General features: G+C 38.8%; 1 protein-coding gene across 1 annotated transcript in view; it reads left to right on the forward strand.

Moving 5' to 3' along the window:
- The window catches only part of ple (tyrosine hydroxylase ple), an 81,919-nt gene extending 55,495 nt beyond the window's left edge, over window positions 1–26,424 (forward strand). The window contains exons 5-12 of the mRNA XM_069830133.1: window positions 2,397–2,542; window positions 7,250–7,433; window positions 9,333–9,489; window positions 12,313–12,509; window positions 12,590–12,725; window positions 21,235–21,361; window positions 23,545–23,774; window positions 26,014–26,424. Of these exons, the coding sequence (XP_069686234.1) occupies window positions 2,397–2,542; window positions 7,250–7,433; window positions 9,333–9,489; window positions 12,313–12,509; window positions 12,590–12,725; window positions 21,235–21,361; window positions 23,545–23,774; window positions 26,014–26,188 (1,352 nt within the window). The 3' untranslated portion in view covers window positions 26,189–26,424. The remainder of the gene's footprint in view (window positions 1–2,396; window positions 2,543–7,249; window positions 7,434–9,332; window positions 9,490–12,312; window positions 12,510–12,589; window positions 12,726–21,234; window positions 21,362–23,544; window positions 23,775–26,013) is intronic.
- Window positions 26,425–26,684: the final 260 nt, after the last annotated feature.

Below are 26,684 nucleotides of genomic sequence, written 5' to 3' on the forward strand. Positions count from 1 at the left end.
TGCCTGCCAAGGAACTGCTATTTATTATGCCTGGGCATTCTACACGACATTAATCGGATGTGGACTACGTGACAGATTTCCGCAGAACAGTTTGTAAACAAATGAAAACGAGGGCAAACTCTACATCATCTCCACTTTCTCTTCTCCTTAAAAATATTTGTTCTGAATGACTCAGCTGGATGCAAATCGTTGCACAACGGTAATCTCTAAAAGACGTGAAAGTCAGGCTGGAGGATTCCTTCTTGCCGAGGCCCAGTTGCTCGGAAATGAGACAAGAATTCAATTCCCATCCTATTCCATCTGCGATCGGATTTATAGGATAGCGTATCGGGTTAAAGAAAGCCTCCTCTGCGTCCTGCAGACACGACTCTGGGCAGAGTTGATCCCCAGCGTCAAATCTTGCAGCTGACAGTGTTGTCATGCCAGTTCAAGTCGCCTACTTCAAGAATTGTTTTGAAGTTTCGCAGGTGATAACATGACATCGAATGGGATTACCGGTAAATTTTGCCTCTAGCTCTCTCACTCAGGACTATAACATGGGTCTCAACTTCGCTTCCCTTCCAAGGAAGCCATGCTAAATGTATTTTCCCCTTAAAAATCCAGATTAAAAGATGTTATGAGCAGTAGTAAACTGAATCATAGCCACCAGCATAGTTCCGGGGTAAAGATCATGATATGTGATCCAACGCCATACTGGTCATGGGTTCGAATCCCATTTTAATTGAATTCTCCAACTGCAAGACGAATGTTAAATAACGTCTTGGTGAATCCTTGACTCACTTATTATCAGTTCCTCACGCCCTGGATAAGCTAGTACTTGATACAGCGTTGTTAAGTAAACTACATAAAATCAATGATAAGACCAAGTACGCGACGAAAATTTATCCCATAACCGAAGATATGCAACTTCAGTAAACATGACTGGATTTGTCCTTAACTCACAATTTTGTAATATTCATTTTGTGCGAGATCGTGCGTATTTGCTTGGTTTCCGCACAAAACCAATCCGCGGAAAGTCTAAAATTCCACTTTCAGTATTCCCAACCTAACACACATAAAATTTCCCTCTCCTTACCGCTTAAGTGACGTATTGATTTTACTGCTTTAGGTTTTTAACATATTATTTTTAGAGACGTTCAATATAGTAATAATTATAAATTGGAAACTTACCACTGCAGTTCACCTAAATTGCACTGATAATTATTGTTTTTAAATATTTGCAAAAATTAAGTAAACTCTACAACTCCACTAAAGTTACTGCATCCGTGATGCAAGTAACATTAAGGAAGCCGTGAAAAAATCAATAAGATTCCAGACTCATCATAGACTGGGGGAAAAAAAAAGACAGACGTATATCACGGCCTGCTGGAGTATAGTGAACACAGAAAACATTTTAAAGCAACAATGTTGACGATAGATATTTTTGTTTTGCAAATTTGCCGTCATTGAACAGAAACCAAGATGGAGATTTAATTGCAACTAATTAGAAATTCCTCTTTCAGGTATGTAATAAACGATCTTCGCACAAAATAATGTACGATACACGAGCGGTATGTTTTCTTTGAATTCTCGGAAATTAAAAAAGGTCAACTACGTTTCGCTTTTTCAACCTTTTCCTCGAACATGAAAACTTCAACATACCGCTCTTGTAACGCATATTACTATTATTCGTAGTTATCTGCACAAGGGAAGGTTTATCACTACAACCCAGCATTCTCCAATCTTCCCTCTTTCAGTCTTGCTTTTATTCTCCTCACATGATCCATATATCTTAATGTCGTCTATCATCTGATATCTTCTTCTGCCTCGAATTCTTCTCCCGTTCACCATTCCTTCCAGTGCATCCTTCAGTAAACAGTTTCTTCTCATCCAGTGAACCAGCCAATTCCTTTTCCTCTTCCTCATGAGTTTCATCATCATTCTTTCTTCACCCACTCTTTCCAACACAGCTTCATTTCTTATTCTGTCTGTCCATTCTTCTCCATATCCACATTTCAAATGCTCTATTCGTTTGTCTTCACTTCGCCATAATGTCCATGTTTCTGCCTCATACAATGCCACACTCCATACAAAGCACTTCACTAGTCTCTTCCTTAGTTCCTTCTCCAAAGGTCCGCAGAAGATGCTCCTTTTTCTATTAAAAGCTTCCTTGGACATTGCTATCCTCCTTTTGACTTCCTGGCAGCAGCTCATGATACTGGTTACAGTGTACTCCATGTATTTGAAGCTGTCCTGTTGTTCTAAAAATACGGAATTTTGTGCAGAAGTATCATTTCAACATTTCCATTGTGTTGCATTTTATTGTTTACATTCGAATTTGTTTCAAGATTTTGATAATCTAGAGACTTCACATAATGTTCGCAATGAATCTAATGCAGTTCCATGATTTCTTGCAGATGCTGACCTGACGGAGGAAGAAATGATCCTGGCTAACTCTGCCAGCGAGAGCAAGGAGGCCGAGCAAGCCATCCAGAAGGCCGCCCTGGTCCTCAAGATGCGCGAAGGTATCGGCTCCTTGGCCAGGATCCTCAAGACCATCGAGGTGCGTGTCACCAGCAACAGTATTCTGAAATCTATATACAGGGTGATTCAGAAAGAACAGTAGATATTTTGGGGGCTGTAGTATGGACTGTTCTGATTAGGAAAGTTCATATAAACATGTGGCCTAGCCGCGAAACCAGGTGGCCCGGGTTCGATTCCCGGTCGGGGCAAGTTACCTGGTTGAGGTTTTTTCCGGAGTTTTCCCTCAACCCAATATGAGCAAATTCTGGGTAACTTTCGGTATTGGACCCCGGACTCATTTCACCGGCATTATCACCTTCATCTCATTCAGATGCTAAATAACCTGAGCTGTTGATAAAGCGTCGTAAAATAACCTACTAAAATAAAATAAACATGTGTGCAGTTTTTATTAGTATGGAGATACAGCTGCTTCAGTGTTCGGAACAAGCAAGAAGAAAGGACAGATGACTTTACATTTATTGCTTATTTACATGGTAGAAATACGTTCCAATAGTTCAAAGTAATGGTTCAAAAATTCCTCCATCGCCTTCAGAGCATTTTTTCGCTTAAGTGTTGCTCTTCTGAAGTAATCTTGTCATTCTTTTGTGAGGTAGCAGTATTCATAATGCGAGCAACCAAGTTGTCTCTTGTATTTACTTTGGTTTGCACACTGCGCCTTTTATCCACCCCATAGATAAAAATCGACAAGACTAAAGCCCCATTCACAATGAAAATTAAACATAACCGTAACATAAACACAGAAGTTTGCGCCCAGGCTACCAAATGGAATCATTCACAATGATTCACATAAGCATTGACATAAACATTACCGTAAGACGTTAACATGAAAGTTTGCAAACTCCAAACTTCCATGCTTATGCTTACGTGATTTGCAAACAGAACACAATCGTGGAGCGCTGAAGTATACGACAGAATATGAGGAAATGGCGTCGTTGTTATGTTTCCATGGTTACCAAGTATGTTTGCTGTTATGTTTATGATCCCATCGTGAATGATGGTATGACTTCTTGATTTTACTGTAACGTTAAGTTAACGCTTACGTTATGTTTAATTTTCATTGTGAATGAGCCTTAAGATCTGGGAAATTTAGCGGCCAATAAACGTGACCACTTCGACCGAGCCATCGTTCGGGAAATTTGAGATTTAGATGGTGTCCTCCCTGACAACTAAAATGTACAGGAGCTCTGTCATGCTGGAAGAACATGCCCACCCTTGTAGCCAAAACTATAAACAGCTGTTTCTCCACATCCATTATGAACAGTGCTACTCCCAAACTGTCTAAGAACAGCGACACGTACTATTCCTTTGTACATAGAGATTTAGATGGTTTCCTCCCTGACGACTAAAATATACAGGAGCTCTGTCATGCTGGAAGAACATGCCCATCCTTGTAGCCAAAACTATAAGCAGTTGTTTCTCCACATCCATTATGAACAGTGCTACTTCCAAACTAAGAACAGCGACACGTACTATTCCTTTGTACATAGAGATTTAGATGGTTTCCTCCCTGACGACTAAAATGTACAGGAGCTCTGTCATGCTGGAAGAACATGCCCATCCTTGTAGCCAAAACTATAAGCAGTTGTTTCTCCACATCCATTATGAACAGTGCTACTTCCAAACTAAGAACAGCGACACGTACTATTCCTTTGTACATAGAGATTTAGATGGTTTCCTCCCTGACGACTAAAATGTACAGGAGCTCTGTCATGCTGGAAGAACATGCCCATCCTTGTAGCCAAAACTATAAGCAGTTGTTTCTCCACATCCATTATGAACAGTGCTACTCCCAAACTGAGAACAGCGACACGTAGTATTCCTTTGTACATAGAGATTTAGATGGTTTCCTCCCTGACGACTAAAATGTACTGGAGCTCTGTCATGCTGGAAGAACATGCCCACCCTTGCAGCCAAAACTATAAACAGCTGTTTCTCCACATCCATTATGAACAGTGCTACTTCCAAACTAAGAACAGCGACACGTACTATTCCTTTGTGCATAGATGTTTAGATGGTGTCCTCCCTGACGGCTAAAATGTACTGGAGCTCTGTCATGCTGGAAGAACATGTCCATTCTTGTAGCCAAAACTATAATCAGCTGTTTCTCCACATCCATTATGAACAGTGCTACTCCCAAACTAAGAACAGCGACACGTACTATTCCTTTGTACATAGATGTTTAGATGGTGTCCTCCCTGACGGCTAAAATGTACTGGAGCTCTGTCATGCTGGAAGAACATGCCCACCCTTGCAGCCAAAACTATAAACAGCTGTTTCTCCACATCCATTATGAAAAGTGCTACTCCCAAACTAAAAACAGCGACACGTACCATTCCTTTGTACGTAGTCATTTTTCGTTCCTTCATATCATTTATAATGCCTGTCATTCATACTATTCAAGCAGCCGTAACTCCATACCCATCGAAAATTGCACACCTGTTTATATAAACTTTTTTACTCAGAATAGTCCACAGTATCTCTCTTTAAAATATTTACTATTCCTCCTGGATCACCCTGTATCTAAGGAAACAGTACCCCTACTATTACTCTTCTTCAGTCAACTTCCTGTGAGGAATAAGAAATGAGCAACGTTTTCCTCCGTTACAAGATTAATAATTCCTTCAAGACAGGAAATATAACCACAAAGTTTTTACTTCGCACACCGCTACTCGAGATTAGCCAAGCGTGACAGATCCACGGAAGTCACCCCTGCAGATCTTACACGATATCAACAATTACGATGCGTTTAAGTACTTCTAGCACCGTTACAAATAAATCTAAAATTCTTCTTAGTCCATTCAACTCCATATTTATCTTACTTCCTAAAAAAAAAAGTCTTGTTAACAGCATAAAAGAATCATCTTGTTTGTCCAATTCTTGTAAAATGTAGAGTATTTATCTGTAATCGAATACCATTACATGCAAGTTAATCGACCTCGCTAGGCCCTTAGCCACCCTGCTGACGTCATGACACGCTCACTCGCTCATGACCGCCGATCTCCTGTTTACCTGGCTTTGTGTTCTGTTCCATTAATTGCTTCGACAATACCACAGAGCGCAATGAAGTCGATGGCCCTCGTGCTATAAAGATTCGTTACGAATATTTCTTGGTCATTGAGTGGTAGGTACAGCTGCAGTATTCGTGACTACCAACAAAGTGAGCCAAGGTTCGATTCTCGTATTATCTGTGAATCTCTAATGCTGATTCGTTATCCTTCGAAAACATTCTTATTGTTGACGAACACGAGCGCTTTGATTGGCGTAACGCCAAGGACTAGATCCTGGTTGATTGTTGACATCGCAATTCATGCGCAGTGAAGACGAACCTACCGGTGTAAGCAGAGAGTATGGTTTGACGATTTAGTTAGTCACATTTTAGTATATAGTCAGTGATTCATAAAGCAACAGCAAACTATTTATTTTATAAACTTTATATGTTAAAACAGAAGAGACAGGCGAAATAAAGATCTGTACAGCGAGTGTACGGTCGGACCGTTCAATTAAATTTATAAAATAAGTTTAAATAAAATGAAATCGAACTAATGACGACCTTTTCGTGATCTTCAATGGTCATCACAATACTGATCCTTAAAGTCCAATATATACACGTTCATAATGTATGTATTTGTATTCACATCCGGTTATAATGAACAGTGTACCAAATTAATTGTTGACAACAGTTCCGTGTAGCAGCGTTTCTGATCCTTTTTGATTGTAAGGCCGGCCTTTTCCTCACACATTACAGTAATGTGAAATTTCGTACCAGTTTAAAAAGAAAACAATTTAATTATGTTTTTATTTAAAGCAAAATACTGGATGTTTAAATTTTCAGAAAACTTTGAAAAATTATTATTATTATTATTATTATTATTATTATTATTACTTACTGGCTTTTAAGGAACCCCAAGGTTCATTGCCGCCCTCACATAAGCCCGCCATCGATCCCTATCCTGAGCAAAATTAATCCAGTCTCTATCATCATATCCCACTTCCCTCAAATCCATTTTAATATTATCTTCCCATCTACTTCTCGGCCTCCCTAAAGGTCTTTTTCCCTCCGGTCTCCCAACTAACAATCTATATGCATTTCTGGATTCGTCCATACGTGCTACATACCCTGCCCATCTCAAACGTCTGGATTTAATGTTCCTAATTATGTCAGGTGAACAATACAATGCGTGCAGTTCTGCGTTGTGTAACTTTCTCCATTCTCCTGTAACTTCATCCCTCTGAGCCCCAAATATTTTCCTAAGCACCTTATTCTCAAACATCCTTAATCTCTGTTCCTCTCTCAAAGTGAGAGTCCAAGTTTCATAACCATACAGAACAACCGGTAATATAACTGTTTTATAAATTCTAACTTTCAGATTTTTTGACAGCAGACTGATGATAAAAGCTTCTCAACCGAATAATAATAGGCATTTCCCATATTTATTCTGTGTTTAATTTCCTCCCGAGTATCATTTATATTTGTTACTGTTGCTCCAAGGTATTTGAACTTCTCCACCTCTTCAAAAGATAAATTTCCAATTTTTATATTTCCATTTCGTACAATATTCTGGTCACGAGACATGATCATATACTTTGTCTTTTCGGGATTTACTTCCAAACCTATCTCTTTACTTGCTTCCAGTAAAATTCCCGTGTTTTCCCTAAATTATTATTATTATTATTATTATATTATTATTATTATTATTATTATCATTATTATAACGGTTGGCTGCAGAACTTCAAGGGCACGGTGACGCACCTGGAGACGCGCGCCTCCAAGCAGACTGGCGCCCAGTTCGACGTATTGGTGCGCGTGGACATGTCCCGCCAGAACCTGCTGCTGCTTATCCGGTCCCTGCGCCAGAGCGCGTCCCTGGCCGGCGTCACCCTGCTGGCTGATAACAGCGTCAGCATCAAGGGTCAGTATTGCATCTTAACGGATCGCTTGTCTCGAATCAGGAACTTTATATTGCGCTTCAAGTTCAGGATGTACCAAACCATTAGCAACAGTTCAAAAATATCTTATACATAGTGATGTTTAAATGTAGGCTACTGAATTTTGATTACAATTTATCGTAACTTTAATACGTTTTTTAAAATAATCTTTAATGCATAACGTAAAATTTAATGTGAATTTATGGGCTTCTCAGCTGCTCTAACACCATTTATACAACTCTGGTACGCAGGGTTTTTATTTAAATGACGAACTTTGATTGCAATTTCCCGTAATTTTAATTTTTTCGCTTTCCTCCATATGAAACGTTATATCAAATACCTTACTATAATAATACCGGGCAGCTAGCAGTTTTACGTGCGAACGACGATGGTGCTGCTACCTACCTGCCGGGATGGAGATACTCGCGAAACAAGCTGTAATCAACTGCAACGTATATTGTTGCTGGGCTAGTTAATAGTTTTATGAATTAGTACTAGTGTTAAAATGTCAGGGTGTATATGTGCTGTTTATAATTGTGACAATTGCAGCATTACAAATTGCTCCAAATCGTACTTTCGATTTCCGACAGTTCATAAAACGTGAGTCAACAACATTCTTTAGTAGGCCTAATTCCTTCGTCTTTGTGTTGATAGAAAAATAAAATTAGTTTTTTTATTTAGACCTAATAAATTAACAGAAGTTAAAATGTATTGGATTTTAAGGTTTTATCAAATTAAGTTTCATTGTTGTCCACATGCCTTTACTAATTATTACAAGCATCAGATTACTATCAATTTTATCTTTGCAGTTGTCAGCAATGCGTATATAAAACATTACTGTAAATTCATTCCTAATATCAAATTGATTTTGTCTCGGTAAACCAAAGCAAAAATATGTAAAAATTAATTACGGAAAGTAATATGAAGTATGCAATATTTCTCATAATATGCAGCTCTGATATATCCGCCGACCCGGATGGCTCAAGCGGTAGGGGCACGGCATGTCCCTATCGCTTGGTCCGAAGGGTTGTGGGTTCGAGTCCCGCCTCGGGCATGGGTGTTGTGATTGTATTACTATAAGTAAAAACAAAGGAAACAAAGGTAAACAAACAGAAAACAAAAATAGATAACTTTGGAAAACGGCCTCTGGCCGGTCGAAATTAAAAAAAATAAAATAAAATAAAATAAGATAATTTTACATTAAATACTATTTAACATTTCTTAAGTGTTTCATATATAATTCCACATTAGTAACTCACGTTTTAAACAATAGTCCGAATCCCGCTATGTTAATATTTGTATATATAGGACGTAATTCCATTCCTCTCCGTTAGATGTCAGGTCCGCTATATTTCGCACTCACGCCAATGCTCCTAATATACAGCTGTCCGGTATTCGGTATACCTCCTGAACTATTGACAGTACATGTATGATATTTGGTACATGCAATCTTTAGGCTATTAAGAAACTTTTTCTGGACTAGAAATTTGTAATTTTATTGCATTTGAAAAATATTGCTCCATATTTCTTTCTAAATTTTGTTCCTGAAATATAACTGTTTACCTTAAAATTTTGGAATCCAATATCAAAATTCTGCTACAGACATTTTAAAGAACGTGTTTTTAGGAAAAACTTGTCATAGAGACTTTGAATTTATATTTAAAAATGACTAAGATGCATCCATTTTACTGAATTATATGCTAGTATATTTTTTTCAATTTGGGCCCTTTTTTTCAAAAAGTAATCTCGAATTTAAGTTGTTACAGAATAATATTTGTATATACAAAAAGTGAAAATTTTGCACAAATGTGTGGGGGGGGGATTTAAAATTCCACCATCCTCTTCCCACGAATGAAGACAGAATGGTTTGCAACTGTTGACAGATCCTTGGTTCCCACGACACGCATCCGACCTGGACAACTGCAACCACCTGATGACCAAGTACGAGCCCGAGCTGGACATGAACCACCCTGGGTTCGCCGACAAGACCTACCGCGAGCGTCGTAAGAAGATCGCAGAGATTGCTTTCTCCTACAAGTAGTAAGTACAACTAGATCGCCTTTGGGGACAGCGAGATCAGTTTACCTGCAACATTAGCTGTCCACGATGATAATCATCTGAATGATTCATCAATGATTTTGACAAAAATAGTTTGTGTTTAACAAGTGTCGTTAAACTGGGAGACTAATGAATCAAAAACCTTTCATACATGTGGCTCTGGGTACCTCCGCCAAGCGGTCCGTGGTTCGATTCCCGGCCTTCCGTGGAAAACTTATGTTCCGCCTACAGGATTGGATAGCTGTCCGTTGTGATTGTCATGTGATGTCTCTGCGGTGGCCCTATGTTATGCCACTCCCACGTCCAATGTGTAGATGTCTAGTGTGAACTTACAGACTGTACACCGCAGGGTCTGTAAGTCAATACTTCAGAGGAAATCGAGTGACGAGTTAGAAAATATCTGGTAAAAATGCATCAAAGGATGTGTAATGCACCTTGTAAAGAAAGAAAGTGGGACCACAGCCTCCTTCACAGCAAGGTTCAACTCGGACGTTCCTGTTTTTTAAGCAGTCTCTGGCGTAGGGCTAATTCTTTGGCCGATGCTTTTTAGAACAAAGTTTTTAAATGTAAATAGAGAATCTACTGAATGCCAATTTTAAAGCGAGAGATATTTTCTAATATTTCATTCGCTGTGGCACAAAGACTTCTTTGCAAAGCGAACCATAACAGTATCAGGTGTGACGCCCTCAGAATAAAGCGCTGGGATTCAGCTTCGTGACGACCGAGCGTCTGGAAGCCTTAGCAAGGCCCGTTGAAAACTACAAGGAAGCCTTACGAAAAGTGTTGGTTTAATAAGCTACACAGATTTGTTTGATCCCTGTGTTTTAATAGACCCACCGCTACTTTGCTTGTAGTCCAGTGCATTGACAAAAAAAAAGAGACTATGGCAGAACAAGTTACAAAATTTAATATAAAACTGCAGCACATTTCCTTAGCTTGAACAAGGATTTTGGAACACATATTAGGCACGAGTTAATTAGAGTATTTCAATGGTGTTGAGTAGAGACTTTGAGATAAATGAAAATTAAAGTTCGAACTCTTATTGCAAATAATTTTCTACGCAAATAAAACATCAAATGCTGTATTGTTTTGTTTTTTGCACACTAACGTGTAGAATTTAACTCGTGTATTCACTTGGGGGAAAAAACTCCATTTGCACAAAAATGACTCAACCACCTTAAGATCATAAATTTAGAGTCGAATTTTATTTATAGTATTAAGACATATTGCATTATGTAGGCTACATTTCATGAGAGTCATACTTACAGTTCCAGATTTAAAATATTCTGTCAACAAAAACAAGATAGAATGTTGAATACAACGCATTACATTCTTTAAAGAGCATCGCAAACCACAATAATGACAGTATTGCGGAATTCAGAATTGTTTTTGATTGCTTCTACAATATTACGACTATACTCTTTACCAACAATCACGTCTATAGCAAAACTGCAGTGTTGCCAACTCGATTCTTAAAAATCAGCTGTGAAGCCGTGCAGAAACCGCTAAACTTCTATATTGTCAATGTAAAATTATATTATTTTGCCGCTGTGAATGCTAAAAATACCCGCTAAATCCCTATATCAGCAATACAAAAATTAATAAATTATACCCGCTAAACTAACACCGAAAGACGCTAGATCTAGCGGGAAAACCGCTGAATTGGCAACACTGAGCAAAATAAATTTAATTTTAAAAAGAAATTACCCCTCGGCCGAAACAATTTCCCTTACACTTGAAGGTGCTTCTTGCCCAAAACGCATGTTACATCGTCTTAAAATATAGGATTGGTGCAGAAGCTAGTAGCGTAAATAAATACTTGGTTGCTATGGAAACATGGACGGCAGATACAGAAAAACGCTAGGAACGTATACATCAATTCAATATTTTTATCTCCACTTAACAGTGTCTCTTGTTACCACAAGATGACAGGTTTTCGCACTGTCTTATTCTGTCTTGTTACCACAAGATGGCAGGATGTCTCGCTAAACCATGACCTGCTATAACCATAAACTAAGTGATATGTCGCGAATAAATGAATGACTACAATGGTTTCTTCGCATTTACATATCCGACATTGCATACAGTTCCTACATTTCTTTCTCATTGTTGTGGAAATGCTGCAAATTTTAATTATGAGTCTAAATAAGGCAAGTACATACAGACGTGGACAAATTATTAGACTAAATTAATTATATGTGCAACGAAGCTGTATTTATCGGTAGAAATAATGAACAGAAAATTGAGTCTGGAGGTTATTAATATTTTGTGAACATTCCCTTATTCTTTATTGATTTTGTCAGGGATGCTGGAAACCAAAGTTTGACATTTTATTTGAATATCAGCATTTAGCCAGATATCAGGCAGTGCTTAAATGAGTCCATGTTTTGTTGTAAGCCTCTTTTTGTTCACTTTCTTCTTCAGTATAGATCACAGATTTTCAATTTCCTTCATGTCCGGTCTTCTTGCAGGCCATGGGAGAATATCTTATGCAGTATATAATTAAAACACCAGTAATACCAACATAGCCAGAAAAAAATATACTTAACCATTGGAAAAATATACTAGAAGATGTAAACAATCATATTTACGACAATAGAGACTCTGTGAATTATACTGATAGTTGATATGACGAATTATGGGTATACAGGGTGTTTCCAAGAAAACGTTTTAGTATAATAATTTGCCCACGTCTGTAGATTAATCACACCAACAGAAACAGAAGCGAAATTATAATATCTTAGTGCCTTTTGACACACAGCCGAGTGTCTCAAATGCACAACTGACTGTTTTGTGTCGTTACAGCGGCGACTCCATCCCCCGCATCGAGTACACTCCCGAGGAGACTTCGACCTGGACCGCGGTGTTCAACATGGTGCTGGACCTGATGCCCAAGCACGCATGCGCAGAGTACCGCCGAGTGTTCAAGATGCTGCAGGATGACGGCATCTTCAGGCCGGACCGCATCCCCCAGCTCGAGGAGATGTCCGCCTTCATGAAGAGTAAGTGCGCAGTTCTCTGAGGCGTTGTCAGACTTGAGTCGTAGGCTACACACATTACACGTGTCTGTGGCGTGTTGCAGAGCACACGGGCTTCACGCTGCGCCCCGCCGCCGGCCTGCTGACGGCCCGCGACTTCCTGGCCAGCCTGGCCTTCCGCGTGTTCCAGAGCACCCAGTACGTGCGCCACACCTCCTCGCCCTACCACACCCCGGAGCCGTGAGTAGCTTCATTGTTCTTCAAGAAAAACCTTTAACTCTCTGCCTCTCTTTTTTCTTTTCTCTCTCCTTCATTCAGATGTCTCTATACCGGGTGTTTTACAATTATATGTACAAACTGCGTGGTTTACTACAGGACAACCAAACGAGGCAAAGAGTCTCAATAAACATAACATAACTTTCTGCCTCTCTTTTTTCTTTTCTCTCTCCTTCATTCAGATGTCTCTATACCGGGTGTTTTGCAATTATATGTACAAACTGCGTGGGTTACTACAGGACAACGAAACATGGCAAAGAGTCCCAATAAACATAAATCCGCAAAGACTAATTTTTTGGTGCTACAGAAGTATCTATTATGGTTATCATTGGTTATTAATGCAGAAAAATTCGCTCAGACGCGGTGTAATGACAATTGACTTAATATAATATACCGTCCACACCTGTGGAGTAACGGTTAGCGCGTCTAGCCGCGAAACCAGGTGGCCCGGGTTCGATTTCCGGTCGGGGCAAGTTTCTAGTTGAGGTTTCTTCCGGGGTTTTCCCACAACTCAATATGAGCAAATGCTGGGTAATTTTCGGTGCTGGACACCGGACTCATTTCACCGGCATTATCACCTTCATCTCATTCAGACGCTAAATAACCAAAGCTGTTGATAAAGCGTCGGAAAATAACCTACTAAAAAAAATATAACATACCTATGTCGAACATGGAGTAGGGCCACTAAGGGAAAGTACCAAAGGAGAAAGATTCGATCCGGTGGTATGGATTGAACCTCGGCGTAGCTCAGTGGTTAGAGCGCCCAGTGCGTAGAACTGGGGGTCCCTGGATTCGATCCCCGGCGCCGGAGCGATTTTTCTCCTTTAATAACAAATAAATCCTGAAACCGAACGAATTGTTTTCGAGCTACGATGCCATCACTGTGGCCACCAAGTGAATACATTTGTACATTTATAACTGTTACGTTCCTCCAGTGGAGGTTACCTCACAACATCGGCACTGACAAGACGTAATAAAACCTCTTAGACTTCGGGAACGGCTGATTTCCGTACCTGTGTTTATCATGACTTTTTGCCTTGTCTAATTGCCCTCTAGCAGTTTGTACCTTAAGTTAAGAAACACCCTGTATATATCAGTTTCAAACCTAGGTTGAGGTCAAATTTAATTATTTATTATAACTATAACTTATATGAAAGTACACAGGACAGATGTCCATCAGAACACCTTGTTTACATCAAAATAAATGAACAAATTGACGTATAATTATTGATAGGAACAGTCGTAAACTAGGAATATGCAACTCATCAGCAATAGAAATAAAAGAAAATGAAAACATAAACGAGAGATGTAGAATATAATGAATCAGTATTGACAAGAAATCAGAAATTTAATAAATGCATATAAAATTGTGGGTAACCTTAATTTCTGGCAGGACCAAAACAAAGAAAAAATTGAGTTATTGCAGGAAAAAAAAAGTGAATGTGCATGGCATTAACGACGTTTTTTTTTACAAACTTGGCTTCTGATAAATTTCGTATAGGTACCACAATATATATCAATTTTCTCACTTAATGATTTTAAATTAGTAGTGGGTTCATATGAAATGTTCCTCTATCTTGGAATACTAAATAAACTTCTTCTAGATCTAACTGAAGGGACATAAAATCGAAATCAGTTTGAGTATTTTAGCGGAATCGCTATTGTTTGTAAGTTGGTAATTTTCTTAGAAAATATAGTAAATGATTCTTCTGTCATTGAGCGTACCGTAAAGTGGGGATATTTCGGACGCAGGGGTAACATCAGACGGTAATTCGATTTATCATATTTTATGTTGGTAACACCAGTTCACCAATGGGTCTTTAAAAATGTGCAGAAACATACGAACATAGTAAAAAGCGCGGAAAAGATGCTAAGAATTGGTGTTACCAACATAAAATATGATAAATTGAATTACCGTCTGATGTTACCCCTGCGTCCGAAATATCCCCACTTTACGGTACGCAAACAAAATATTAATCTTAGTAATTAGTTAGGAACTGGCATTATCTGAGTAGACATCAGTCTTCTGTTATTTGTGTGAAGATATATTAGAGCAAGGCCGGTTATATTTTGAAGCGAGGTAACGACAATTAAGTGTTAACAGCAGTGTTGCCAATTCAGCGGTTTTCTCGCTAGATCTAGCGTTTTTCGGCGTTAGTTTAGCGGGTAAAATTTATGAAATTTGTATTGCTGATATAGGGATTTAGCGGGTATTTTTAGCACTCACAGAGGGAAAATTATATAATTTTACATTGACAATATAATTTAGCGGTTTCTGCACGGCTTCACAACGGATTTTTAAGAATCGAGTTGGCAACACTGGTTAACAGAAAATATGTGTAATAATAGAGAGAATACTGCGAAACGGTCTTTCACTTGGAATCGCCGGGAATTTACACCGAATTTCTGTCATGGAAAATATATGCTCAAACTGTTTACTTAATGATGTGTCGCCGAAAAGTGGCATAACAAACGCTGTATGGAAATTGTTGGATTATTTAATTTTAACAAGACTAGGCCAATAGGTAAATGTAGAGGTTAATTTTAAACTCAAGCTAATTAACTTGCACACGAACGTAATATCCGTAAATTCCACGAAAAGTAAGAAAATTCGTAAAGGAGTAAAACCTCATTTCCCCTTCTTAGAGGAAGGATTAGAGTCCCTTAGGAGCACCGGAGTCCCATAACTGTAATAGGAGTGGATCTAAGACAAAAAGAAGGGAAAGCAATCGCGGTTACCTAGCAACGTAACCTTATTCAGCCCACTTAATTAATGCGCCCGACCTCAGAACTGCCCCGAGATATAGAAGAACAAAAGAAACTTGAAGCAGAAAATAAGAATGACTGACTTGCGTCTGGTGTTCGATATATTGACTCTTCAAACTTGTGCACCAGTTATTAAAGAACATCCATTTCAGCTAAAAGGGAGGGAAGAGTGCTTCGAAATTACATCTATAGGAAAAGAAATCAAGGATAATGGAGCTCGACTCTGGCTCTTATGTGACGAGAACGGCAGCAACTTACGTTTGAAATCTCTGTGGCGGACGTTGACGAACCGGGAACGCTTTGGAAATTCGTATACGAGAATCATTTCTGAGCAACGAGGTAGATGCCGTTCAGACAAAATACGGACTGCAAAAAATACCCACAGTTCTTAACTTCGACCATATTATGTGAGGCTACTCGAAAGTCAGGACAATTTTGATATCTCTGAAACTTTCTTAAAATAGGCTGATTCACACTCGAAATTAAACATTAAAAAAAATAATATTCTAAAAGTGGAAACAATTCTCTACAATCTGGTAAAACGGCTAAAGTCAACTAAGACTCCTGACTGGATTTATAGAGCGTTACCAAATGTCCTAAGTACTTTTTGAATCGAGCACACACAGAATAAAGGACTTAAGAATATTTAATACTTTATTCCCTACAAACATCACATGTTTACTTTCCATGCTTCCCTATTAAAAAGGTCTAACTTGTATTTTAGCCATTTTATCACATACTGATGCCCTTTCCCTTTAAAACTTTAAGTACCAGGGTAAACAGTCCTATAATTGTTTAAGACCCATTTTGCATTCCTAATAATTTACATTTCTCATTTATTTTGACATTAAAAAAGTCTTATGTTTAAATAGTCCCTTCTATTTAGTTTCGCTTCTAGTCTTAAAAGGGCTTAAGTGCGGCTATTTTTGGAAATAATCAAGAAAATTGTTAAATGAGCAACATCTATTTTAGAAGAAATAGAAACAAATAATATCCAGGAAAAACCTCTTCGTTAAAAAACTCTTATAATTGACACCAATTTCAATGTTTCTACTGCTCTCCTGAAAAGTATAAATTTTTTACTTAAGACCTTCTTCCTCCCGACCACAGAATTGAATATGATGAAATTACATCGTTATGTTTCCATGGTTACCGAGTATCTTCGCGGTTATGTTAATGTTTTCATCGTCAATGGTGTTACGATTTTTTTAATTCGACGGTAAAATTTACATTCTTAAGTTGGCGCTAATGTTTTCATTGAATTAGGCATAAGTGTTACATAGAAATAAATACATCATTCCATTCATAAAAGAATTAAGTTTAGCGCCACGATACCATCTTGTTTTCAGCTGTTTCATTTCTGTTGCCTTGGCAACATTTATTTTGAAGCTCAAGGAAATAAACCTATTTCAAGCAATTATTGTGTGGACTGCAGAATGTTTTTAATTAAATTTATTCCTTTAAACGTAATTTTATCTCTTTGGATGGGAATTTGCTTGGACGAAACTGGTTACACGATTCGTGTCACGCCATGGAAAAGAGGACAGCTAAGATCGCAAAGCAGCCTCAACATAATTTGTGATAGTTTTGGATGTCTGAGTTAGTAGGCCTACCTATTTTTTTTAATTATGTTCACTTTTCAAAACATGTAGGCCTATTATTTTGTCACGTGAATAATAAATTATTTAATTTACCTGTTAACAATTCTAAGAAGTTTTCGTAGAGTAAGTTGCTGGAATGTGGCCAATTGACCAGAAATTTATTCACGCAATGATCAACATCATAATATGTTCTGCAACCGTCTATTGTATACCTTGAAAATTAAACTCACTCCGTGATGATCTCACATACCGGAAGTCCCATTCAAAATTAAACAGTGGGTATAAACAAGTACAAATATTTTCATTAGTTTCTTTTTCTATGAGGGTTAGTTATAGGGGAGAGTGTGGTAGTATCGGACATCGGGTAATATCGGACAGTGAGTTTCTTTCATCTACAACCAGATGATAGTACCTGAATGACATGGTTACGTTTCTGTGATGTCGCATAGAGAAACGTAACCATGTTATTCAGGTACTACCATCTGTGCTAGATGAAAGAAACGCACTGTCCGATATTACCCGATGTCCGATACTACCCAACTCTCCCCTAAGCTGCAATCTTAAAATCCACCACGATATGATCTACGGAGATAGAGACAAACCAAAACGAGAACAATTATCGGGGTGTTGTTCCTGCATAACCTGTTTGAGTTCGAACCCCGGACATTGTGGTGCTCAGCTGGCCGGATTATACAGTACCGTCGCAGTTGACTTACAAATGGAACGCACTGTAGCTTCTTTGTGAGCTAAAAGCCAATCATCTTTCAACTCTTTCTCGAAATTCGATTACGCCGTATCAATACGCCCGTGTGATGAGACTGCTAATGACATCACGTCATCACTAAAAGCTTCCGTTAATTGCCTGCGAGATGAAGCGACGCCGTCCTCGCGGTAACGCTGTTACACCCCCCCCCCCTCAACTGACCTGGGCCAACACGCTCGTACTGCATCAGCGGAGCAATGGTAAAACATAAATAAGGGTTCAGATTCTGCTGAAGTTCGAGTGGTTTTAGTGACAGATTCGTGATGACTGATCTATTAATTTGCCCCAGAGCTGCTGATGCGGTAGGAATAATAATAGTGGGCACGACAGCCCACGAAGGGCTACTGCAGACCAGCCGATTGCTGGCCTTATGACCACACGCCTCAGCGAATGAAAAAATCATCCAACTAGTACTGGGGTAACATGTGGTTAACATGATAATCCTCTCAGCTATTGTAATTGGTTTTCGGAAACGGAATTCGCTACCTATCGTAGCTCCCAAAATTCATCACGATGCTGGATGGGCACCGGTCCCATACACTGGCTCATATTTAAGAAGAGGAAATTCCTTCCCTCACGAGAAATCGAACCAGCGCAGGACAGAAAATTATTAGAACCTTAGATAATAAAACTCCAGTCTAAAGTTGAAAATTGCTCACCATTTTCATAGCCAGTACCTTCTCTGCAGTACCTACAGTTCAAAATAGTACATTATGCAATGAGCCTATAATGGTAGCAATTAAGACGCGAGTATGTTTGTTTATGAAACGAGCGCAAGCGAGTTTCATAATTTTCATACGAGCGTCTTAATTACCATTATAGGCAAGTTTCATACGACTTTTTATGCTCGACCATATTTCTAGCTTGAAATTATTCATAAGTATTCATGTTATGGTTATGTAATTGAGGAGCGGAACTGACCTTCTAAATTGTGAGATGTGCGCAGACGCGAAAGTATTGATTTTTTCCGAGGAACGAATGTCATTGACTTTGATATAATCTAGAGAATAACATGAACATTAGTCTTGATATACCCTGGAAATTGATTTAGAATTGAAAAACGAGATGACAAATTGAATTTATTTGAATATTAACGCTAATTATTATAGTAACAGAACATAACCTTCTGCGACAGCATTGGATTTCCAGCCTCCGTGACGTTTCGCTAGTTGTCTTTCAATTGGATATCCGAGAATAATCTATACTTGCGCTTTTATAATGCTACAATGGTGATTTCTCATTGGCTGAACAACTGAACTATAATGAATAGGTGTACTTTAATGAGGTGCATTAAACGGCTACTACCAGGTGTATAATTACTACATTTCGGTATTGTCGAGCATAAACATTGTTAAATATTTCTTGTTAGCTAATAAATCCGAACACTAGGCAGTTTATAGGGAAAGAGACAATTAAAGACATACGAGAAAATGAAATGAACCACGGCCAAGATTCCGAAATTCTGGCACACATCTGTGGCGTCGTGACGAACGTGAAGCTTCTAAAAACGGCAGCCATGACGAACGACACACAACGATTAGGTCGTCGTAAAATAGGTCGAGGCCAACCAGTTCACGAGTGCTGGAAGTGTGTAACTTATCCCATTCCAGACGGCGTGCCAATTTTATGGCTTCGCATTTATTGTCTGCTACGTGGGAAATGACATGTGGGTTAAAAATCTAGAATAAAACGGTGCAGTAGTTTCCCGGTACATTCTGCATCGATGAGAATATCAATGCTGAATAATGGAGAAAAATTGTCCGTTAGTGTTTATAATATCATTTTTAAATTATTATGTCTTTTGGGTACTGAAAATTCCATCCAGAATTACGTCTGCACAGAACTACAGCGACATCATTTTATTTTTACTAACATTTTTAATATTAACCTGGCTATATCTTTCGATAAAAGGTCTAGAACCGGAAACACCGCTTTCTCCCCTTTCCAAGACTGGAGTTCGATGATACTGGCGTAAAATATAAATCACTTTACTAGGTAAAGAAAGTAGTTCATCCATTTATGTAAACTAGGAAATATCGCAATTTTGAGTTTGATAATTTTCATTAGGTTTCTGTTTAGTCAAAATACAGTACAGTATTAACACTTAGTGTTTTTACTCACGAACTGAGCTGTCCGTGTGGACGTATTCATTATGCAGTGTATATTATACTGTCTACAGCACATTAGCGTACAATATAGAGAATGAAGTTAAATTGAAAAATAATCATAATATGGATATTAAACAGATTTTTGAAAATGGTGGCCGTTCATTTCAGTTCTTTTGTGCATATTATCGCACTATAAACAATTGTACCTAATTCCAATTACCAGTTTCGTCCTTCGTACTAGTAACTCATGTTGAAATAATTCTGTACCTACTCTATAAAAGAGTACCTTACGTACTGTAAATTCAATCTTCACTTCGGCCCAATCAGGAAAAATAAAGTTACTCAGAAATGCTATCTACTGTCCGTCCAAGTGGTTTTGTAGCAGGGTCGTAGAAAGGGGGGGGGGATCACGTGACAGTTAATTACTTAACGAGGCCCTTTTATTTAAGTTATTTTAAACAGTTGTATATTACGTAGACGTCCAGTTCCTAACAGAAATTAATATTTTCAGAAAAGAGCTAAGACAGCCCAGCTACTAGACTTTACAGAGGGGCGAATAAAAGTAGGTGGGGGAAAACGGGATGCGACGTAGGCAAACGGACGACAGTACCTGTGCGAAAATATGGTTCAATATTGAAAGCTCTTTCGTCACTGGAAAACGCGAACATATTTCTGGAACGTACTATACTCACTAACTCAGTACTGCATACGCGGCCTCGGTTCTGTGTAGAGAATGGTTGGAAGTTTACTAGTGGAGGGGGTGAAGTACATTCAAAAACTCAGGTACAATAAAAATTGAAGTAAAAATAAAATGATGTCCCTGTATAATAATTCGTAGAAGCAGAGAACATATTTGCTTAAAACTTAGCGTAGAATAAGCAGCTTTGTTTATATCTCGCAAGAAGCCGCATTTTGAATCTTCTTCCTGAAAAATCCATCGATTTAAATCGTGTTTCGGTCCGGTAACGAACATGTAGCTATTAGCTTACCGTTGACATTTAAAACTATACAAAAACCCTGAACCAGGGAAATGGAGTGACTTGACTTCTTTCCTTTCCAACAATAATGAAATAATTTTCCGATACGTGAGCCGATAACGGTGGAACAGTCCGAACTTCTCGAGGAATTAAAAGTTCAGTTAGGAGCATTCATAGAACAGTGCACATTCATCGTGAAATGTCAGACTAAAGCTATTGAAATATTTGTACACACGCTTGTTTACTGTTTTCTTGCAGAGACTGTATCCACGAGATGCTGGGCCACATGCCATTGCTTGCTGACCCCAGCTTCGCCCAGTTCTCCCAGGAAATCGGTCTCGCTTCTCTTGGAGCTTCTGACGCAGAGATTGAAAAGCTCTCTACCGTAAGTATTGCATGCTGTACTGCCTCCTATAGGCCTTCTTAAAGATTAATTTATTGTCCGAGATCAAGCGATTTCTCAGGACTATCTCAACAAATTCGTAATTGTATCTCTGATTCTCTGCCCATGGGCAGGTCTTTCACTGCAAACCCAACTTTATTCAATTTTTTTTATTTTCTGCCTTCCTCTTTGTCTGCTCATATGATCCATATATCTTAATGTCGTCTATCATCTGATATCTTCTTCTGCTCCGAACTCTTCTCCCGTTCACCATTCCTTCCAGTGCATCCTTCAGTAGGCAGTTTCTTCTTAGTGAATTCCTTTTCCTCTTTCTGATCAGTTTCAGCATCATTCTTTCTTCACCCACTCTTTCCAACACAGCTTCATTTCTTATTCTGTCTGTCCACTTCACACGCTCCATTCTTCTCCATATCCACACTTCAAATGCTTCTATTCGATTCTCTTCACTTCGTCGCAATGTCAATGTTTCTGCCCCATACAGTGCCACACTCCACACAAAGCACTTCACTAGTCTCTTAGTTCTTTTTCCAGAGGTCCGCAGAAGATGCTCCTTTTCTATTAAAAGCTTCCTTTGCCATTGCTATCCGCCTTTTGACTTCCTGGCAGCAGCTCATGTTACTGCTTATAGTACACCCCAAGTATTTGAAGCTGTCCACTTGCTCTACTGCCTCATTTAGAATTCGCACGTTTACTTTCTTCTTTTTTTTCTTCCGATAACCATTATCTTCGTCTTGTTTACATTTATATTTATGCTATACTGCTCACAGTTGTCCCAATAATACAGGGTGTTCGAGAAGCCTCGCATCATAGGCGATATCATAAAATCTGTAGTGTGTGAAGGTGGCTCGACGAGAACTTCCGTAAAGGTGGATAGGACGCAGAGGACCCAGAGAATTGTCTCTAAAGACGCCAGACTTAAACCCTCTGGTGTAGGAAGTGAAGATTCGAGACGTGCACTTATACGAACACGGATCGAGGAAAAGTGTCGTGAAACTACCTCTGATATGTTTCATCGCATTCTCAGTAGCATGAAGTTTCGCCTCAAGACATGTTAAGAACTTGGAGGCGCTCATATCGATCATATATTATAATTTACCACGAAGAGAATCAGAACAATCACAGACTATAGCAAAGACTGAAACGTGAAACTAAAATAGTACATTATGCAACGAGCCTATAATGGTATAATTAAGACGCGAGTATGTTTGTTTATGAAACGAGCGCAAGCGGAACTTGAAATTATTCATAAGTATTCATGTTATTCTTATTTGACTGGGGAGCGGAACTGACCTTGTGCAATATCTCGTAAATTGTGAGATGTGCACAGACGCGAAAGTATTGATTTTTTCCGAGAAACAAATGTCATTGACCTTGATATAATCTAGAGAGTAAAATGAACATTAATCTTGATATAACCTTGAAATTGATTTAGACATTGAAAAACGAGATGACTCAAAATTTTCATACGAGCGTCTTAATTACCATTATAGGCAAATTTCATACGACTTTTTATGCTCGACCATATTTCTAACTTAAAATTATTCATAAGTAGCTCGACGAGAACTTCCTAAATCGGTGGATAGGACGCAGAGGACCCAGAGAATTGTCTCTAAGGACGCCAGACTTAAATCCTCTGGTGTACGAAGTAAGATTCGATATCTGCAGCATATACGAACACGGATCGAGGAAAAGTGTCGTGAAACCACCGATGATATGAGCCGATCAGAGCAAAAGTGGTGTAAGTCAAAAGTGGGTAATGAGGGTTAAAGTAAACATTCTGTAAAATACAGCGCAAAGTAGAAATTAATATTCACTTTATTTAGACTATTTAGTCAGTGGATAGCAAGAAGGCCATATTAATTGCTACTTTGCGCTGTATTTTACATAATTTTTACTTTAAACCTCATTACCCAATTTTGACTTACACCACTTTTGCTCTGATCGGCTCATATGTTGCACCGCATTCTCAGTAGCATGAAGTTTCGCCCCCAGACATGTTAAGAACTTGGAGGCGCTCATATCGAGCATATATTATAATTCACCCTATGATGCGGAACTTGTCGGACACCCTGTAGATTATGATCTATGTCTTGAAGAGGAGCGTAGAGTAGATCAAGCCGTCTGTTTGATGGGCAGTATGATTAAGTGGTGCGGTTTGCGTGCAGGTGTACTGGTTCACCGTGGAGTTCGGCCTGTGCAAGGAGGCGGGCCAGGTCAAGGCGTACGGCGCCGGCCTGCTGTCCAGCTACGGGGAGCTGCTGCACGCCATCTCCGACAAGCCCGAGCACAGGCCCTTCGAGCCCGCCAAGACTGCCGTGCAGCCCTACCAGGACCAGGAGTACCAGCCCATCTACTACGTGGCCGAGAGCTTCGAGGACGCCAAGGACAAGTTCAGGTACGAAGCAATGTATAAAACCTGGACCTTGCATGACCTTACGTTGTTCATTTCCCGTTGAGATTTTGTCCCCTGGTGTATAAAATACTACAAATACCCAAAAAGATAATGGGTACAATTTTACCAATTGAATTAAGGGTAGTTGTAAGTGAAAAAAGATTTAAAAAAATTGATTTTTTTTTTAAATTTAATTTTCATTTTATTCTCTAATTTTCAGTAACTAAGATAGCAAATTTTTATTTAATCAAAATGATTATTAAATAGCATGGTGCTACCCCACTCTCCTTAATCCTAAAATGCCCACTTTTTAAAATAATGTACACAAAACTCAGAAAGTAATAGGGGATTTTGTTTAAATTTTGCACAATTTCTTAACTTTGTATATCCTTTATTTCAATGTCAGACAACAGGTATATTTTTCAACTAGCCGTACCCGTGCGCTCCGCTGCACCCGTTAGAAATAAATATGAAGTCATTACATAATTAAAATAGGACATCTGGTCCAGGGAACATTCGTGTTTGATAGAAGGATAAATCGTTTAATATGTTACTTAATTTAAATTGTATTTAAATAATTAAAATGGAATCATTTTGGTCCAGAGACACTCATTTGGTGCAATGATAATTCCTTTAACATGTTTCTTAATTGTTATTTCATGCAAATAATTAAAATATGATCATTTGGTTCAGAGAACATCCGTTTTTGGTGCAATTTGGTCCCATCAAAATTTTGCTTGGAATGAAACGTATCGGAAATCATTTTTAAAGAAACTTTTGTCATGTAACTTTTTTCATGAAAATTAATAATAAGGGAGATATTTCGATTTATTTAATTCAACCCCCCTTATAACCCCCCTTTCAAATAATGTATTTTGAATGCCATATAGCCTAAAAGCTAAGTTACAACGAACTTAATTTATATTTCAATTTTCATATAAATCGATTCAGCCATTATTGCGTGAAAAGGTAACAAACATATAGACAGACATACAAACAAGAATTTCAAAAAAGCTATTTTCGATTTCAGGGTGGTTAATTATACATGTTAACACCAATTATTTTTGGAAAATCGAAAATTACCAGAAAAATTTTGGCTACAGATTTATTATTAGTATAGATTAATACGAAGTTTATTGCACCACAGAAAAACAAATTAAAAATCATGCTAGCTAACAAAAGCGTCACAGAAAAAAAATCTTGACAAGCAATTAGGTGACTATATAATGAAGGAAGAGTGGCCAAAAACCTATTTTTTTTTTGCAAAGAAATGGAACACGAGTAGAAATCAAAATTATTAAAAACTTTTAAACCAACCTCACCCAGAATACTTATTCAATTTCCATGAAAATTGTCGTAAAATATTGACAGTTTGTTATATACATAATATTCAAAACTAACAATGCTGTGGCAACAATGAAGGGAGTTATGAAATTTTTAGCGAAGTATTGCACTTTCATTGACATCCCCCCCTTAATACGAAACGTTTTCCAAGAATAAGAATAATTCGCATGTTTACATACTGAGTATGGCTGCCTCCCTTCAAAATGTCTCTCATCACATGTGATAGTCCCGTTGCTCTAATTTCCGGCAGCCAATCGCGTTGCAGGCCGGCTAATTTTAAACGTCTGCGTCTTGTGATTCGCTGATGAAGACGTTATTCATTTCTTAAGGCTCGATAAATACTTAATACAATCGCCCGCCATTTTGGCTCTTTCGTTGGCGTTCGCAGAAAGCACACGTAGACGTTATTTGCCGCTCAATTATTTGCTGAATTACAGAGCGTTTGATTTATCATCATAGGAGCTACGACATGATAATGTTTAACGGTGCGGCAAATAGATTCCTCGTCTGGTAGCTCGGCAACGAAAGAACAAAAATGGCGAACGATACTACCTACCTAGACTTTATAGAGCCTTCGCTTCCTAAGACGTAAGCAAAGAGGAGGAGTCACGCCGGAAATAACAGCGTCGCGACTATAATGATGTTGACAAATTATTTAAAAAAATCGGTGATTTCTCTCGTGACAAAAATGTCTGATTTTCAGTGAGATAATGAGGTCACTGAACTTGCAAATTCAATCCGTCCCTTTGAAGATGCCAATCTTAGTGATTTTTCTATCCGTACAAGGTCCGGGCTTCACATTCGTTTGCTATTGCCATTCAAGTTTTTCACCGTTGGTCCGATTAACTGCATGAAGATTTTCTGAATCAGTTTTCTCAATGGATCCTCTCTGTTGCAGGCGGTGGGTGTCCACCGGGATGTCCCGCTCCTTCGAGGTGCGCTACAACCCCCACACACAGCGCGTCGAGGTGCTCGACTCCGTTGAGCGGCTCGAGAACCTCATGTCCCAGCTCAACCTCGAACTCCTGCACCTCAACAACGCGTACAGCAAGCTCAAAAACTCAACAGCGTAAAAACTTGCTCAAATCGGCGAGCAAAGCGATGCGGCTGTTCTCATCTCACACCTCCCCTTCCCCTTCCTCCCCCTCCCAGCCCGCGTTGAGACTCGATGGGTGAATACTGGCACCAACTTGATTTCCCAAAGATTTTTTGTTTTGCACGTTCAAATATTCGCTGTGACATCAGGGCGATGTTCAGCTGTTATTTTCTGTTACCTAGTCCAAATTTATAAAGTCGGTTGATGAATACTCATAGAGCATTTCCACGTTAAGAAGAAAGCATTTGTTTTATGGGCCTTGCGTTTCTATGGCAACTGGAATTGCCCCTATGCTCAATGCTTTTTTCCTAACGTGAAATCCTGTATAGCTTCTATATAACGGTGCACCAAGAGAGAAAGCATTTAAAATCTGCCAGCTGCTTCTTGTAGAATTCGACACTCTGACGCCTCCACGGCACCAAACCCGGCACGCGACTTCAGTCCTGGGGTATTGCAAGTCCGACCCCTGGCTG

This window comes from Periplaneta americana, chromosome 7 (genome assembly GCF_040183065.1).
Source record: "Periplaneta americana isolate PAMFEO1 chromosome 7, P.americana_PAMFEO1_priV1, whole genome shotgun sequence".
NCBI classification, from domain to species: Eukaryota; Metazoa; Arthropoda; class Insecta; order Blattodea; family Blattidae; genus Periplaneta; species Periplaneta americana.